We start from the raw sequence: 18,994 nt of genomic DNA, 5'->3' as shown, positions 1-18,994 counted from the left end.
GCTGTAACATACTTTATGTGGAATCGCATGCAACTTCTCTGTCCCGTCTAACTTGAGCTTTCGTTGGGAGTCTACAGCTCCTTCTCTAAATCTCTTCTCGTTCACCTTTCTCTGACTGTCTCACTCCTCTCTGGCTCCTCCCTTCCTTCAGTTCTCTTGCTCCTCCCTTCCTGCCTCCTTGGCCCTGCGCTGCTACCCATGCGGATGTGACATTTCATGGAGCCGCCATTTTGAGTATCTGACGTCTGCAGCTGGAGGGAGACGCGGGAGCAACGCCGGGTGGCAGCAAACTGGTCCTGAGCTGTGCACCGCGGACCGGGCGGAGAGCTACCGAGCCGGCAGCGGAGCTAGACATGTGCCAGTGCCTCCCAGAGCAGTGGCCACGAGCGCCCAACTATTGACAGTTGGTGGCCCGCGCTGCGCGTCCTCTCGCCCCCCACGGGCAGAGCTCGCCCTCTCGGTAGCCGCGCAGGGGAAGCGGCCGAGCGCCTCGCCGGCCCCCACCGTCGGCGCCGAAATTGGGCGAATAGCGAGCAAATACGTGCGCGTGTCCCTTCCTCCGGTCACCGCTTCTCCCGCCCTGCCCGCGCCGCCTGCCCAGCCCGCAGGCAAGCCCGAGGCGGTGCTCCAGGCCGCGCCGCCCAGGCCCCTCTCCACTCAACCCGGGGCGCTGCGAGTAGCGCAGGCCGAGGAGCCTAGCGACATGAACCACCATCAGCCACAACCGCCGCAGCACCCCGGTGAACAGCAGCTCAGTGAGCCCGAGGACATGGAGATGGAAGGTGAGTGTCAGCCCTCAGCTACTTTCTGTTATCCTGCAGTAATAGCCACAACTCTGGCCCCGAAGTCGAAGTGTGAACTCTTTTTCACTGACAAAACATACAGCCCGTCTGCACCCAACTTCTGCCCCTTCTCCCTAACCAAAGACTTGCACCCTCTAACATTGATGTACTGTGAACTATCCCACTCTTGAGGCTTTCGCTCTCTGACTTTGTATGACATACGTACCCCTCACGGCAGATAGATACTTGCTTCTTCCTCTCGTCAATACCAGTTGTACCTCTACACCACCCCAACACACCCATGTCTCAACGTTTGTATAGGCTATCACGTAAAGCCTTGCTTGTCCTTTGTGAGGTAGGTTAGTACGAGGAATTCTGCGTCTTATTTAGGTGGGAGATTTATGTGGATCATTGTGAAGGACAGACTAATAGTGAGTTTCAATAATCTTTGAAAGTCATCGGTATATATGAAAACCTATTTGTGGTTACTACTACATCGGTGTTAACGAGAGATGGTTAGGGTCTCTAGAAAGTTATTTCTATCGTTTCGAGTCAGCGCTCAACTGACAGGTAACGCAGTGTGATCCAGCTAACCCGGTTCTCCAGTGTTTGGCACTGACATTGCAAACGTTTCTCACTCATGTGAGATTCGCGAATACGGAGCCGTATGGTTTATGATTGCAATAGTTGCAGTAAGTGTGCAACACAATAATTCGGGTATGGCTGTGCAAATCTATTTTTAATACATATGAAAACAGTTTGACTATTAAACATTTCCCTCATGTCCCGTTTTGGATCTCGTTTTTAGGAGAGTTAAGGGTCCGGTAAGTGTAGTGTGATCAGTGTTGAGATAATGCTGTGATTCTGATGTGCATACATTTTATGGAGTCCATTATCGGGTCAAGGGAGACCATAATCTGGTAGTTTTTAAAAGGTATGAGTTTTGAAATTGTTCTATTTGTGAAGACATCAACATTCCAGTGGCCACATGGTTATGAATTTCGCCTGTGAGGATTTCAAAAGTAGGACGAATTTGTTCCCATGATGTAAAATCCAAAGTTGAGAGTAGGATACTGTGTTGACCAAACCATGAATGTTACCCAGTACTACTTTAATCCGTGTCCATAATAAAAAACGAACGTTTAGTTGGTCCAGCTAGCAGCAGAAAATGAGGGTTACGAGCTCCCTATTTTTTTTAAACGCCTAATTATATGGATAGGGCTCAGTGCCTTGGGCGGGGATCTCATAACTTGTAAAAAGGCTATCGAAATAAACGTGCGCATCCTCACTTCAAATGCATAGGTATATGAGCAATAGTCCAAACTTGTCTTTTATGATATAGTTGTATATGTTTTAGTAATCGCCTTTTAAGTCAACACACTTACTTACTGACTGAAACACTAGCACTTCATTAGGGCTTCGATAATTGTTCAAGATACATGTAGTAGACCATTATTTTGAGCACTTCCTAATCCCCCCTCTGCTTGTGAAAGGTTATGAATTTATGGAGGGATTGAGATCTCTAGCATTTTGAACAGGGATTTTAAACTTTACCTCTAATGAGAAGCATTGATGTCTTCTCAGGTTTTTTTTTAACATGGAACAGTGGACGTTCGTAAAATTTACTGCATTTGTTATTTGGCCTATTTTTTGAAATTTTACCTTTTTTGAAAGGTGTTCTTGGCCTTGTTAAGTTTACCAGTTCTTTACATTATTTTCCTTGATACTTGCATGAGTTCGGGTGCTCGAAAGCATCTCGAAATTATAGGAACATATGTTAAAGGCAAGTGAAGTAGAATTGCATAACGGGTGTTTTAATCCGAGCATTGGTTTTGTAAGCGTTTTTAAATGGTGGAAACTCTTACGTGTTTTGTCTCGTTTGACCTTTATGTACTGAACTTGGATCTGAGATTCTTGGGCTATTTTTCTGCATAATAATACTGCGCACAACATGCGATTAACTAAAACGGATGGCCGGTATAGACCACATTTGTTTTCAGTGAAGAAGCTGGTGACATTTATTTTGAAGCTGCCTTGCCTCCACTGTTTGTCTGTCTGGTTACAATTTTGGGCTTGAGTCGTGTTGATGTTTTGCTTTTTTTGGGTTGGTGATTGAGACACACCATGGAGGATGAATAGCAAAGTTACAGGAAAAAGTGCCCATAGGAGAGAAATGTATGTACTTTTACCCAGGGGTGTGATATTATAAGGAGTGTTGATCCAAAAAAATAGAGCAAGTTGATGCTAATTAATTTATTGGCAAGCCTTTGTCTTCCGAGTACTCCAGGCTCAGATGGAAGGAAGCCATCTGTTTGGGTTAAGTTTGTTTCTGACCTGTTCTCTCCAGAGGGGCTTGCACTTAAACAAGAACAGATACGTTAAACTTTTGAACACATTAAGAAAAGAGAAACTTTTTGGCCTACTCAAATTAATGTTCTCTTAGAGAAAAGGATGCTTCCGTGAGCACATGCACTGCAACCTGCTGGGTGGATTTACACCAAATACAAACAAGTTGGACACAAATTATGGTGGATGCTCCTGGGGCTATTGGGTGGTGTTTGCACCACCTATAAACCAAAACTCTAGCGTTTGAGTACAGATAGTGGGTAATAACGAGTATTGGGGCACAGCAGGTGTTTGGTTATTTGCCTACCCATCAACTGCCCATGGACATGCTAATCCCTGTGGCCGGTCCTATCCAGTTTCTGCCCCAAAGTGGAGCCCCCGGCCTACTGTATGGTTTGGATGTATGTCTATTCAACATGGACGATGTCTTGGATAGGCTGCAAGGACAGATGTGGAAAAAGACCCTGGGGCTTGTGCTAGCCGTCCCAAATTCTATAGGTCGTCATGAATTTAGATTAGTTTCTTTATCGGCAAGATCTACCTGGAGTAAACTTTCTATATATGCCAAAATGTTAGCCCCAGTAAGGAATTAATTATATCAAGATCTCAACACTCTTGTAATTAAGCATAGTATTTCATCACTACTTTATTTGCTAATCAAATTCAGCAAGTTCTTGCAGGGATTAACGCAGGGTCTGATGATTTAAGTTTAGGGTTTCCAAATGTCAAGTGAAAACTATATGAAATAGATTGGATTTGGACTATTAATATGAACAAGACCTAGAAATCTGAGAGCATGCATTCTTGGAAACGAGAAGAACATCGACCTAGTTACATTTTGAAATGTCCTTCTTCAAAGATTCGCTATATCTACATGAAATTTAAACTTAATCAGTTACCAACCCTGGAACGTGTGCTATACATTTTGTAATACTGAGCGCACATCTCATTACTGTTGGTTTTGCCTGATACATGCCAAAGAAGAAACACTAAAACATTTGGTTGTGTGCTGATCTTATTTTGATCAACAAAGACAACAGCTATTGGGTGAAAGCTGTCCAGAACTCGCAAATTGCATGTCAATCCTTTTTGGGGAAAAAGCTATGCGAGGGGGCAATACCCAACTCATTTTGGCGTTGGCTAGATACTTATTCAAACTTTGAGAAGCCCTTGTAAAATTGATTTCAGCCTAGAGTTATTATGGTTAAACAAAAGTCTATGTACTTCTAGTTGCAACTGTACAAGATGCAGTCATTAATTCAATGTTGTTTCCCCATTATTTAAAGAAGGGGTGTTTTAGCGTAGATATGTGTAGTGTTTTTATTTATGGCTCAATGAACTCTGAGCACATGTTTGGTTGTTTGTAAATGTTGTCTAAGTTGTTATGATTACCTTTTTGTATATATGGTATGTCTTTTGTATTTTTAAAGATTCTTTGTTGAACCATATACAATTTTTATAATAAAAAAGCCTTACCATCTTCCTTTGCACTGGAAGTGCCGGCCTGTGTTTTTTCAAATTGGCCTTCTGAGGGTTAATGACTTGGTGTTGTAAACACGCTACTGATGTAATAAAAATCTTAACCAAGTCTGCCTTCAGCCACTCTGTTTATAAGCACTAAGCTTGTCCTTCACTGTCCTGTTTAAAAAACAGCCTTGGCAAATGCAACCGTTTTGGCTTGTGTAGAATTATTAGGCATTTGCCGGGCACTGCTATTAGATGCCCAGGTACTTGAACCATATTGCGCCTGCTACCATAAACTGTCAGTTAACACCCCTCTGGCAGTGTCTGGCAAGTGCCTTTCCCCTGCCTACACAAAAGCCCAAACTATTGGCATTGCCAGTGCCAGTTCTGGTTTGATGTAAATCTGCCCCGAAGTTAAAAACGAAAAAAATGGGTTGAGAATGGGTTCCCCCCCCTGGGACAGTGGGCCCAACTGTTTTACTTTATATATTTAGACCACATTCCAGGGATCGAAATTAGGATTTGTTGACTAGGAGCAAAAAGCATCTCCTACATATCCGGCATAACCAGTAAGGCAGGAGCTACATCTGGGGAACCGGGAGCTAGCATAGACTGCACAGCAAATCTAACTTTGCGCAAGATGCAAAGGTACCGTTTGGTCCGTTTCATGTTATCCAATATGCTCCAACTTTTCCTTAAGTTTGTTCTTTATCGTCTTTTATATACATTCCCAAACATACGTAGCGAACATCTAATAGGTAGGTTTGTATGGCACCACTTGCCCCAGGAGTCAAAAGGATCTCCTGGTAGCTGTTGGTTTCAAGCTAACCAGGCTCCCCTTTGCTAAAACCAGGAGCTAAGTAGCTCCCAGCTTCTGACAGTTTCAAACCCTGTATTAGTTTAGGCACACAAGATTGTTCAAATATTTATATTTGTGTGCCAGCTGGGGGGCAGGAGATAGTTCCTGTCTTGGCCATGGCAATAGCCTGTAGATGGAAGCTTGTCAGACCCTGAGTTAATCTCGGGGCACTGTAGGTAGGGGCTCGATGGTGACCTTAACGTGGACTGCTAATGAAGCTGGTATCCTCTTGATGAAACCTGTATAAGGGAGAAAGGCTGAAACTATCCTGCCCTGCATTATCTAAGTTAAATATTTTGGTGGCCGGAGGAGTGTTGGACAGTGTATAGTGAAATGAATTGTAAAGCTCCTGCTGCAGCTGTCAAACTACTTCCTTAGACCGTAAAAAAGGTTTGACCAATTCTTAAACTACATTTCACTGACCAAGTGATATTAGGTGGCATCAGGCAATGCTATTGTCCTGGACAATAATGCTGGCACTGCTCAAAAAGGAGCAGGTGTGAGGCAGCCTACTGCACCAACCTCTGACAACAAATTCCCAGTGTCACCATCAGCCAAAAAAATGAACTTTTGAGGTTCCGTGTGTCGATGGTGGGATTTGAGGTGGCAGTTTCTTCCTGCGAGTACAGGTGCATGGCACAAATTGAGAATCCTGACAAGATAAAGGATAACCTGTTATACTTAACGACTGGTGAATAAGCAACGCTAAGAAATAGTTTGCTCTATCCATCAGTTCAGATGTGCAACTGGTTGCCATCAAGGCACCCTCCGTCCTAACTACAGTTAATCAGTTACAGATCCAGTCTCCAGTTCGCAAGTACAATTACCCTCATGTTAAGGCCTTTATTTTTTTTAATACATTTTACAGTAGTACAATTTTCAGAACCCACCCCCACAAAAACAAGTGTTGGCATCAATCTAAAAATTGACCCAAATTGCCTCGAACAGAGCCCTCTTATTCTGCTGATATATATATCACTTTGCATATCAGCAAGCTTTGACATTCCAGAGTAGCGTAACTTCCACACTCTCAGCATTTTTTTAGCCACCATTGAACCTTTGAGTTCTACAAAAGTCATCCAACATTTTAGTGTCCTAGAATTAGTTTCAAACTAAAAAAAGAAGCTCTCAAAACATTGTTAAACATTCTGCAGCGTTTCCCCCAAAAGGTTATCACTCTGACGCATTCCCCAAGCATATGTTGAGTTCCCTCCCTGTGGGAACAACCCCAGCAACTGTCGCATAGCTAGTTTGTATAGTTGCTCACATGCGAATACTCCAACAGTCATCACAACCTTTGTCCATTTTTCAATTAAAACCATATTCCCCTTAACCCTGGACATTAGTTGTTCAGGTGTCCAATATACCCTATTAAAGATCTTTATCGGTCTTGATCTCTCTCACAGGCAAATACTCATCCAAAAGTCATTGCAACCTTTGTCCATTTTTCAATTAAAACTATATTCCCTTAACCCTGGACATTATCAATCTGTAATATCTACTCGTCAATGTCCCTCCTCCTCTTTTGCAAGTGCATTCATATCAATCCATTTCCTTCTATTCTGATATTTGTCCAATTGCTTTTTTCAGTCTTCTGAAATCGTGTTGAATCTACCATGTAGCCCAAATTTGATCCAATGTCATCCATCCTCCGTTTCTCTTGAGGTCATCTATCCATTGCACTGTACCGAGAAACCACTCTGGCCAGAAAGGTCTTATTATTCTCCCTAATTGCAGGATTGTGCCAAATAGACGAGTCAAGTTTAACAGGCAAGCTCTAGCCCTCATCTGGTTTCGGATACAGTAATTGCGCAAAAAATCTGTCAGTAATCGCAAGATGATGCGCATGAGAATTTGGTAAACGTGGGGGCATCACTGGTTTTTGTTCAATTTATCTTCTAACCAGACATGGTATAGAAGTCAGCCATCGGCTCCATTAACTTTGTAAGTGAATTCTCAAGATCCTTCAGAACAACTAAAAGGTTGTCTGTATAAAGCCATCGTTTTTGACAAGGCCATTTGTAACATACCCCTTGAATACACTGCTCATGTCTAATTGCAAACGCTAGTGGCTCTATGGCGATCACGAATAATAGTGGTGACAGCTTGCACCCTTGTCTTGTACCGCATTCTAGTCAAAAAGACTCGGATCTCACACTATTTGTAATCATATCAGCTGTTGAATTGGAGTATAATAGCTTTATCCAGTGGATGAGATTTCCCAAAGCCCATCTTCTCAATTACTGCATATAAACAATCCCAACGCTTTCTCAGCGTCTAAAGAAAACAGGGCAGGTCTAAAGAAAATAGGGCAGCATTATCCTTGCAACTATCATCCTGTGACCATTTTTGTAGAAGTCTTTCATGTTTTTAGACACATGTCGCCCCTTTACGAAACCTGTTTGGCTTGGGTGGATCAATTGTGGCAATTTTTCGCAAGTCTCCTTGCCATTGCTTTGGCTAGGATCTTATTGTCTGTGTTTAGTAGGCTAATGGGTTGGTAGCTAGAAAGTGATGTTTGTTCCATGTCTGTCTTAATTATTGAGATGTAAGCATGGCAGGTAGATTAAGGTAGTATCCCTTCTGCTAACAAGATAATGTACATATCACGCATGTGTAAAGACTGAATCTGGGCCTGGACTCTTCCCAGTGTTTAATTGCAGAGTTGCCCCCCTTAACTTCTCCGAATTGAAGTCTTCTTCCAGGGTATCTATCCATATCAGATGGAATATTCAATTGTGAGTTTCCATCAAAATCTTGTAGATTTCCAGACTCAACGGATTGATCTTTCCGCCTCAGGTTTCCTCAAACGATGATTGATCTCGGAAAGAAAGTCCAGAGGGTACAATTTAAAGGTTCAGTATCAAAGGATTTTATTAAATCCGATACATTTTTGAATATGAGTTGAATTATGATTTAATCTGCACTTACGGCAACAATTTACATAGCAGGAAAGTTTAGAACACCTCTACTAAAATTCGTACTAGTCAATCGTACAAACATTCATCCACATACATCAATACACTCATACCAAGCACCAATGGGTATAAGATAAAACCTATAAAAATCATAATAGGCTAATCCCGAAACGCGTCGTACATTTGTTTTGGGAGAATTTGAATCTCATGTTTTTCACTGAGATAATGTTAATGTCATAAACTTTTATGTTTGCCCATAATGATTATAAATTGCTGAATTTCCTTGCTTATGTTATGCACAATGTATTTATTTATACAAAGTGTACGTCAAATGTTAACCATTTTAGGTTACAAATGTCAAATTTAGTAGAGATGGTTGTCTTGAAGGAAAGCAACTAAAATAAAATAATAAAATATTACTCTTTCTGCTTTGAAATCGATGCAACATTCACTGACGTCTGTCAGACATAAGTGTGCCCTGTGTTTGTCCACCGAGTTAGTGGTGGACATTTTCTCTTGTTCAACAGAAGGAGAAAGGCCAATCAAAAGGGTATGCGTGTATGCCAGTGGGCAATGCCTGTGATAGGCTTCCCGTAAGGAGTTCACTAAATGTGGCAACTGTGACTTCCATTCCACACGGTAAGCCCATTATATTTTTGGGATAAGGGCATATGGGAGCCTCCCAACGGTTAAATGGGGTCAGCCAGACAGGGGAACATTGTGGCAATTTTACACTAATGATTCAAGAGTAGAAAGTTTCCACCCATCTCATGGCAGGACAGCCCATGGTCTATGTACCCCAGCATGAGTGTGCCTACCTGCAGCAGATAGTAGGTGTTCAGCCGGCAGCCCGCAGCTGAATGCCTTCGAACGGGTGGGCTCGTGAGGACGCAGAAGCTGAACAGCACGGTGTTGCTCTCGCCGTGAATTGAAATAGCATCCAATAAACCATGTGATCGTGCACTCTGTCACGTGACTTGGCGTTTAGCATGCTGCCGTAGCAACACAAAGCCATGCAGTAGGCATAGAAAACTGGACTCACAAGGGAATAGAAGGCTTATACTACCTTCCTGATGGAGTCTAGTGCATACCCTAGTTAAGTTACTCGACTCGTCTTTCGAAAAAAATAAAATAAAAAAATAAATAAAAAAAAAGTGAACCATTGGAAATACAAACGGTGATTTCGTGGTAAGCGTACTGCCATAATTTTACTGTGCTATGCAGTAAAACTGAACGAAGGACTAACAAAGGGATAAAAAGCCCTGGCATCGGGACTCGGTCCATATTCAAAACCGAAGGAGGTAATTGAGTGGGGACTTCAACTGGGTACTGATAATAAGCCTACTGCGATAATTTCATGGCGTGATGCACTAGAGGTGGAAAGAGGACTCGCAAAGGGCTAAAAAGCATATCATTCCATGCCATATGAGACTAATGTGTCCCCTGTCTTGGGGACTCGAGTCATTATTCAAAAAGAATTGAGACGGATGGATTTGGAGGGGGAAATGTAAATGCCACAGAGGTTGGCTGTTTAATCGCTCGGATGCCATGGTTCCAAGGTATTCAAGCCCTGTTAGCGTCTTTAGATTGAAAATCCATAGTTGTTCTTTGTAGGCTAAGTTTTTTTTTTAGTATTTGCGTCTGATTCTGAGCATTCTTTTTCTGTGCAGAACCATTTTATTTGTTCTGCATTATGTCCCATCTCTACAAAGTGGATGACCATGGGGGCAATAAGATTAAGAGTTTTAATTTTGGAACGTTGTTCGTTAATGCGGGTACTCCTCTCGTCATTTTGCCCATATACAGCATCTGGCAGGGGCACCAAATGGCATAAATGACATTTTGCTCCTGCATGTTGTGAAGCTACGAAGGACCCAATTTTTCTTTTGCACAATGAAAGAGCTGGTTTTCTTTCAGAATTTACAGGAAATACAGGAAATGCAAGGATAGTGCCCAACTACTGGGTTTAAATTGGTGTCGCGAATGGAAGAAAAAAGTTCTGCTGGCGCGATATTTTTTGTTTCAAATTTTTGCTTTTTTTAAACGCAAACGGGGGTTTTAGGCATACTAATTCCTGATGCATTAAAAATGCACCAATTTTTTAGAATAATTCCTCTAATGGCATTACTATGTTGGTAGAAAGTAGACACAAATCACCAGTTCCTCCTTTTTTTTTTTTTATAGTGTCGCATTTGGGTAACAATAACAAGTCCCGATTAGCATATCGGGCTCTCTTTCTTGAGTGCTTTATAAGCTTTTTTGGGTACCCGCATTCCAAAAGTCTTTTTTTTCCAGGATTGCTGCATGTTTTATAAAGTTGGTAATGTCCGTGCAGTTGAGGCATAGCCGTAAAAACATGCCATAGGGTAGATTGCGAAGTAAGGTTGATAAAGCTGGGCTTCTGAACCCCTTTCAAAGTGGTTTTAGGCACGGGTATTAAACCACACATAGTCTGGTGATACTGGATACCTTGCGTTTGAAGGCCCAGAAGAGAGGTAATCCTCATTTATACGCACTCTGTCGACTTTAAAGCGGCTTGCGACATAGTATGCAGAGAAGTAATTTGGTCAAAACTGGAGCTACTAGGCTGCCTTCAAGGAGTACTGCACTACTTGAGGTTGTTGCACGAAAATAATAGTGTCCCTCAAACTAGATGCCCAGGGGAGTATGACCACCCTGATTGAACAGAATAGGAGTCAAACAAGGTTGTGTCACGGCTCCGCTGTTAACAATCTTTTTGTTTATGATTCCTGGTGGCGCTTTTAGCAATGCCCAATTATGCCCCTAAAATTGGATCGGTACACTGCCCGGTGCTCGCCTACACGTCATTCTAGACCATAAGTTAAGCCGATTACGTAGGTCGGCCGAAGCCCTCTGGTCATATGCTAAAACCAATGGGTTAACCATTTATTTTGAAAAAACCCAAGCAATGGTTACTACTAAAAAGACCGCCCATACCAGATTACTGCTGCAAGAATCAGAAATTACATATACCCCACAATATAAATCTGGGGGTTGAGATTGAACCTAGTGGCGATTATACCCAATGCCGACAAGCTCGAATAACTAGAGCTGCCCATATAACTGCATTATGCCACCGTTTCACCATCACTCAGTGAATTTACCGTCTGGGCTGCCTGACAAGGCCCTCACACTGGTGATTATCTATGATCTTGAATCTCTTCAGGCGATGGACCTTAATGGTTGCAGGTAGTGGAAGGCAAATATTGGAAAAAGATATTGGGCCTCCCTACCTGCACACCTATGGCCATTTGGCTTGAATTGGGGCTATTATTGAAATCCCTTATCCTGAAGAACAGGGCTGGTCTGTTTTTGAGAATGCATAGTAACTCTGATAATAAGTTCTTGGCGTCTATGGTCCAAGAAATTTCTAAAGGAATCTACTATTTTCTAAAGAATATGGTAAAATACTGTAGCGAAATCTGTTGGACAGCGCGAATGGTGGAATATTCTCCCGTGACAAAGCATGCTCTGTCTAAACGAGTTAATCTGTGGGACTGGCTTGCAAATTACGCGCACCTGGATAGTCTGAAAAGCTACCAATTTGTGACATTTGTTATACACATTTAAGAAATCGCAACAATAGTTAAACATTTGTCACTCTATTACATTGACGTTTTTATATTAACCAGGATCCATCTTCCATTCATAGCGAATGATGGAGTAGCTAACCAGCTGCCTCTGTCTGAACGGTTTCATCGGTTATGTCGGAACAAAGAAATCGGAGACCTAATGCGATGTCGAAAGATGATGACCTACAATAATAAGCATCATTTAACTGGGTCAACCCTCTGGCTACGTCGTATTAATTCTGTAAACATTAAGCATTATATAGCGATGTACAATATTTGGTTGGTGGTAGAGAGCCTGCATCGGAGAGGCCCCAGGCATGTAAATTCTAATTTTTTGAAGACTTGGTTTTAAAGTGAAATTGCAGATTTCTTTTATAGAATTATATGTATAGATAATTCAGATTTTTTTTTTCTCCATATGAAATAAAAGTTTTATGACTTGGTGTATGATTTGTATTACATGTGAAGTTTATTTATAAACGATCACATTAAATAATGATATATTGCTAATCACTTTATTTTTGTCTTGTAACACTTGTGCGACAAACCTAAGGACCAGTTGTCCACTGCAGGAGCGTAAATGTTACATAAAGTAAAGACCTCACCTTGAATACCCAGCGGGAGTAATATCGGCTTACCTTTCAAGTACTGCTTTAACACTTGAATAACAAGATTTTCCAGATTAGAATAACAACTCCACGTGAAAGTGAGTTAAACGAGGACCCAAAAGCCCATCAACCCCTGTAAAGGTTTTTAACACAGCTGAACATCAGCCACATGAATATGGGCATTCACAGCTGCAATAGGCTGGTTGTTGCCTTTGTGCACAAGATGCAACATGTTTGAGGAGCTATTCTATTACATGCTGATGTAAAGTGGTCCAGGTTGAGGTGTTACGTGAGTGAATGTTTTAACGCATTCCTCAAAACAACCACCCTTGACAGGTGTTGTCAATACATTTTTATTAATCGCTTCCTCTGCAAATATCAGATTGCCTTGCTTCCGGCCCCTAACAAAGCGCAGCCAAGATGCCCCATGCAAAAGAAACCCTCCACCAGTAGACCAAACAAATGTCAGTGTTATTTCTTACTTCCAACTCTGCTTCTGGGTGAAATTGAGTAAGGCTGTCTGTCCTGCTTAATTGCTTCTTCTGTCTTTCTCATCCCAGGCGCTACACCTGGAATAACTTTGTAGAATATGATCAAGCATTAGGAAAATGCTAGGCGGTAAAAGGGCAGCTGGGAGTGCCTAAACTTCATATAGGGACAAGAGAAAATGGAGCATCTCGGACCCACATGTTAATTCACTGGATTTGTCATGAGATGGGACGTTAGTAACTGGAGGGCTGTCCCTTAAAGGAGCCAAGTCAATGCATCGACTTACTGCATGTACTACAGCAATTCCAGCACATCTGCCATTAACAGATCTACCTACGGAGACCGGGTGCCTCATCTTCACCATATGCTGCAGTACGGATCAACTTAACCAAAACCCAAGAAGAAAAAGCATTTGCGGCTCTCCTGTTGTCTTGCAGAATATTGCCGGCCTAAGACGTATTAAGATGAGCAACATTTAGTTGGTCACTGTCGAATAGTTTGCAGTGAACATGGTTGATGGAGTTTTTGTAATGAATCCACTTTTTTCTTACAACAACTTCTGTCTTTGATTATTTCCCTGACCTGCAATGTATTTCTTTTACGTTCCACTGCAATATGTTTATCTATTTTTATTTGCAATCACTTAACAATAAATCAATTTACATTAGTTTTAAATAGTTTAGCTGATGGGAGGCCGAATGAAGTGTAAAACAAGCACGAGGCGTGTTTAGTTCCTCTTGCAGAGATTTTAATATGCAATTTGAAACCCTAAACAGATATTTAGTCTTCTGAAGAGGGCAAAACTAATCCCTATCATAACAGCAGCATCCTGGCAATATTTTATAGTTGGTTGCTACAAAGTTTAACTTGTTTGCCATCTCTGCAGTCTTTAATTCAGGCATTATGGGGTAAAAACAATACTCCCACTGCCAAATTTGCATAGAGCATATAAATGGCTAATTGCAAAAAAAGAGGATAGCCTGACAGGTTTTGGAGTATGAAGGGGGTGCATTTTGAACAAGCAACCAAAGGCAAGTTTAGTCCTTAATCTTGGTTTTTCTCATAGGCTACTATTGACAACCACCTTTTCTATCTTGCGATCACAGCTTATGGCATAGACATTTAAGTATGCTCTGTGGCCTCTGTTGCCAATGAAACACAATTACAAGAGTTCCCTTACAAGCAGCATTAATATTCATATGAAAGAAACTGCGATACAAATAGCCCTTAAGTTACAAAGAAGGGGGTCGTGGAATCTCCCACTACTTCGAAGGCCTTCACTTCTCTCGGATACTCCTGGAAGCAGCACTGCACCTCTCATGGGTTCACTAGCCACCGCCTCCGCCCCCCGGACATCATTGGGCACTCTGGGGTCAAGATTCAGGCCAAGATGGCCACCACCAAGGAACCAGCACTCCACAACAGCCAGCTTTGAGTTTCACACAGCCTGATTTGCTGCTACATGCAACAAATGTAAATTCAGCTTCAAGGCGGATGGCGATGCCCCAAGGCCTGCTTCTAAGGCCTTAACTTCCCTTTGCCACTCTCCGCCACAATTGCCTATTGCACTTTCATCATGCTATACATCCAGCCCCTAACTGCAGCGTTGTCTACTGTAACGGCTGAAGGCGAGCAGACTCCTGCTGCTTCATTTATCAATTTAATTGCCGCTGGTGTCTATTGTATGTCTCCATATGCTATGCAACACTATAATAACCCGGATATGCCTCATGCCACACCCCTCAGCCCTCCCTTCACCTTTGCTGCCCACAAAATGTCTTCTGTTATGCTAGTGCCGTCACTGTGCCTCCTTGATCCATCTGCTCGAACAGCTGCGCTCCGCCCTGCTTGCGCACCGCAGACCCCTAACTTGGCCAGGATGCTTACTGCCTCTGGTGTAACACGGCCTCCCTACAGTCGAAGTATCGCCACATGACAGCGCAGCCCGGCTTCCCCTGTTCTGCAAGCATCAACCTACCCGGCGCTACTGCATGTACTGCGGCTCCCCTTACGTTGGCTCCGATGTCTTCTCCTGCCTCTAGGACTCTGAACATACCGGCGCTGGAGCCTCACTTGCAGCCACACGGCACGATCACGTGACCCCCCTCGGAGACCGCAAACACCATGTGCCAACATCATACCCCCACTCCTGATATGAGGCTCCCCTACCACGAAACATGCTAAGACCAGCACACCCCCGCGCGTGATAGGAGCTCCGTGCTTATTCACCTTTGTTCCCGATGCCTGCCTCTTCCTTGTCTCAACAAGCTCCAGTAGCACCTACTCTCCTTGATGAGTAAGCCCCTGGCCCACTCGCACATGCTACCAGCCCATCCTCTTTTGGTGCACCCAGCTCAATGCCCCCCCCCCTTCTGCTGCCATAGCCAAGACACACTCCTGTCTGTGAAGACTGCTGCCTCACCACCCTGCCCCAAAGTTCCCCATCATAGCTAAAACACTCAGCGTAAGACACACAACTCTGCCAATTGACCTACACTTCTTCCCATGAATCCTTCCAACAATAGCACACTTAATGCAGGTTCAGACATCACCGGCACACGCCCCCTCCCCCCTCCATCAATAGAAGAAACGGAAGACTGCACTGCTGACCCACCTATGCCGCCAGTATACCCACCATAGTGGTGAAACTCCTAATTGGTTGAACGATCTGTCCCCTCCAGACCAAGCAGCCCACCATCTACCCTCAGCCTGTCAAGTGCCCTACCTCTCTGCCTCCCGCACATTGTGGCTGCGAGCAATGCTCTGTGTACAATACTGCTACAACACCCACAGACCCCGCCCACACATGCCTCCACAGCTACAAAAGCCACCCAGGGCAGCCGAGGAGTCATCACTCCCCCCCCCCCTAAAGCATGCCTTTCTCCGTTACGCAGGGCCCTTATTAATGCTTGATCTATCCTTGCCCATGTCTTTGATATATACAACCTCATCGCGACATTCAATCTTGACTTCCTAGCTAGCAAGGAAACTTGGATACACACTGCCTCCAGCCCTGCCCTTACCCTAGCTCTGGCACCTGGATATACTAAACATAGGAACTAGAGGAGTAACACTAATTTATAACGATCTTTAGCATTTAGTCAACTTGACACTGTTGTAATAGTTAACTGCAACCTACTCTGTCAAACCTCCGTACTCATCCACTGAATCTGTCCCTCCACATTTTATATCCTCCACATGGTCCCGTGGGTACTATTGAAAAGGACTTTCTTTGCACACTATCTTGGGCACAGCATAAGACCTACCTCAAGATCCATTATCCTATGGGACTTCAACCTTGGCTTAAATGACCCATCACACCACAATGTAGCCTCTATGGCTAATTCACTTAGCATTATGCTTGACCCACTGCATCAGTGCTTCCACCCATATAAGGTTGTACGCTGGACTGGATAGCCGACCTTAATTTCCAAGTGGAGACAAGTGCCATCTCCCCTTTGCCCTGGTCTCACCACCATACTCTAACCTTCACCATCCCTCCACTTCCTGCCACCACGCATCCCGATGGGATGTCCTCAAACTAACTGCATTTGCGTGGACTCCAGACAAATCGGGGTCATTAAGTGTATCGCTGACCTGCCTACAGAGACGTTTCATCTGGTGGAGTTTGGCCCAAATGATGGGGAGGCATGGATTAGGGCTGTGGCAGAGAAAACGGGTAATTGCCCTAGAGCCCCCTACATTTAGCTGTGATAAGCCAATTAAGAAATTTGATAGCGCTACAAATGCATCATGCAGTGCAAACCTAGGAAGTTAAATCACTGAGACCTCAGATATGGTGAGGATGATTAAGGTGGTAAAGATCAAAAAGGAGTATAAAACGTGGCTCAGGTTGGAATCGTTTCTTGCTGAATACACAATGGCAAAACATTGTCACTCTACAGGGTAACTGAGAAAATATAGGCTCAAACCATTCACTAAATCGATACAAGAATATAAATGGATAGAATACCTTAACAAAAGTGGGGGCCTTGCGGTGGATGCCCCATCGCCTGGTTACCTATCAAAAGGTTGGCATTTGAATATTGGAATAAGACATTGAAAAAGTAATAGACTCGAGGATTCCAGAGCGCCTGGACCTAATGGCCTGGCTAATGTGATTTTTAAAGCAAATTCCCAGGACATGTGCTATAGTACTTAAGATGCTGTTAAAGTGTGTAGGCAGCAAACAATTTCTAACTCTTGGCAGCACTCGCTACTTGTACCTGTGTACAGGAAGGGAGACTGGGCGCGCCCCTGACAACTGTAGATTACTCTCCCTCTTGGATGGCACAGGGAAAATGTTCGCTATGCTCACACTTGACGCTGTGCAGAATTGGGAGGTTAGCAAACGGGTATTGCACTTCTCCCAAACTGGCTTCAGGCTGGGCTGTAGCATCACACACAACTTGAGGATTCTTGATGTGCTGTCTCGTGAAGCTTCTGCAAAGGGGTGGGGGCTGCGTTGTCGGTTATTTTTGTAGAACCGAGAGAAGCTATGGGTAAAAATGGAGCAGTCCTGACTGTTTGCTTAATATTCTCCTGGATCTTCACTTAAATACTCAAGCCAGAATGGGCCTAGACGACCAGGGAACCATGACTAACTTGGCGAAATTACATGGAGTAAAGCAGGGGTGCATGTTGGCTCCATTTCTGTATAATTTGTACTTAGCAAATCTGCCGCACCGCTTTAGGCCAGGTGTTAGCTGCTTCCCCAGGATAAGTGACTGTTTGTATGTTATACGCGGATGATCTGGTCATGTTCAATCATACGCTCATGGGGGCGCAATGTTTGAAACATTGGCTGGGTACACAAAGAAATGGGACTTGTCATTCTACTTGGGGTAGACTAAGGCAATGATCATCTCGGCTAAAGGATCAAGCTTGTCATCATTGTCACCAGCCTGGGGGTCATTGACTTTGTAGATGGTTATCCCTACTTGGGGCTCGAGGTGAACGCAAGAGGGGTGTACAACTAAATTAAAGAGGCAAAGAGCATCAAGGCCCACCCACCACCTGACTGGCTTGGTGGGAAGGTTTTCCACTAGGACAGTCGGTTCTCCTCTGGATGGGACTATTGCCCTATACAAACAAGGCGTCTGCCCTGTGGTTCTTTATGGCCTGGAGGCCCTATGTATGGATGCCTGTAAGTGGCTAGATTGCTACTTTTGGAAGCGTATGTTAAAATGGAGCTCCTCTACCCCCATAAGAGTGTCTACGACTGGAACTGGGGCTGGTATCTTTGAATGCCCAATTGATGATACGGCAAGGCCACTTGCATATAAATTAATTTAAACCTGCAGTGTCAATTACTTGCTAAACTAAGTGGGAAAGGCGATGCGCTCACCTGTCAAAGTGGAATTTACGGGTGGATAGGGTGGCGCCCCGATTTCAGCAGAGGGACGAGGATACCCTCCTTGAATCAACTCTAGAAAAATTAAATTAGGAAATGGGATTAGGTTAATAATTACACACACCTAGAGACACTAACTATAAATATGTAGCTAATGTTAAACACTCCTATTTGCAAACCCAATGATACCGTAGGCAATGTCCATATCTGGCAATGCAAGAGTTTTCGTCTGAAAATATGTACGAACCAATTGCCTTTTTTCCTGGGCGCTAGCACCAAGGTTCCAGAAGCAAAAATGAAATGTCAGATATGTAATAGAACTGGGGAACTAGAAACTCCTTGCCTTGTCCTTACCCAGTGTAAAATGTCGGGCACTGCCTACAAGACACTTTTGGGCAAGCTGGTGCACGAATAAGATGATTGAATTGTGTTAAACTCTGAATCTGAAGGAGTTACTATTGCGTTTTGTATTTGGGGACTTGTTGAGAAATGCCTCGCTTAGCAAATAATGTAAGGTAGGCTGAATAACAGTACGCCAAGTGCTGCTTCCTGTGGCGGATTGGGGCTGACCAAGTACATGAT

The 18,994-nt window shown here is 43.5% G+C and overlaps 1 protein-coding gene across 4 annotated transcripts in view; it reads left to right on the top strand.

The window, feature by feature from the left end:
- The first annotated feature begins 234 nt into the window (after window positions 1-234).
- The window catches only part of USP7 (ubiquitin specific peptidase 7), a 2,259,762-nt gene continuing 2,241,002 nt past the window's right edge, over window positions 235-18,994 (top strand). For 2 of the 4 annotated variants that reach the window (XM_069647849.1, XM_069647847.1), the window contains exon 1: window positions 571-782. In XM_069647849.1, the coding sequence (XP_069503950.1) occupies window positions 704-782 (79 nt within the window). In that variant the 5' untranslated portion in view covers window positions 571-703. Of the gene's footprint in view, window positions 784-18,994 lie in introns of all 4 variants that reach the window. The other 2 variants (XM_069647850.1, XM_069647848.1) reach the window with 2 other exon arrangements.

This window comes from Ambystoma mexicanum, chromosome 2q, assembly GCF_040938575.1.
Source record: "Ambystoma mexicanum isolate Mex_15411 chromosome 2q, UKY_AmexF1_1, whole genome shotgun sequence".
Lineage (NCBI taxonomy): Eukaryota > Metazoa > Chordata > Amphibia > Caudata > Ambystomatidae > Ambystoma > Ambystoma mexicanum.
The sequence above is the reverse complement of the archived record's forward strand: the minus strand, read 5'-3'. Positions and strand labels throughout refer to the sequence as shown.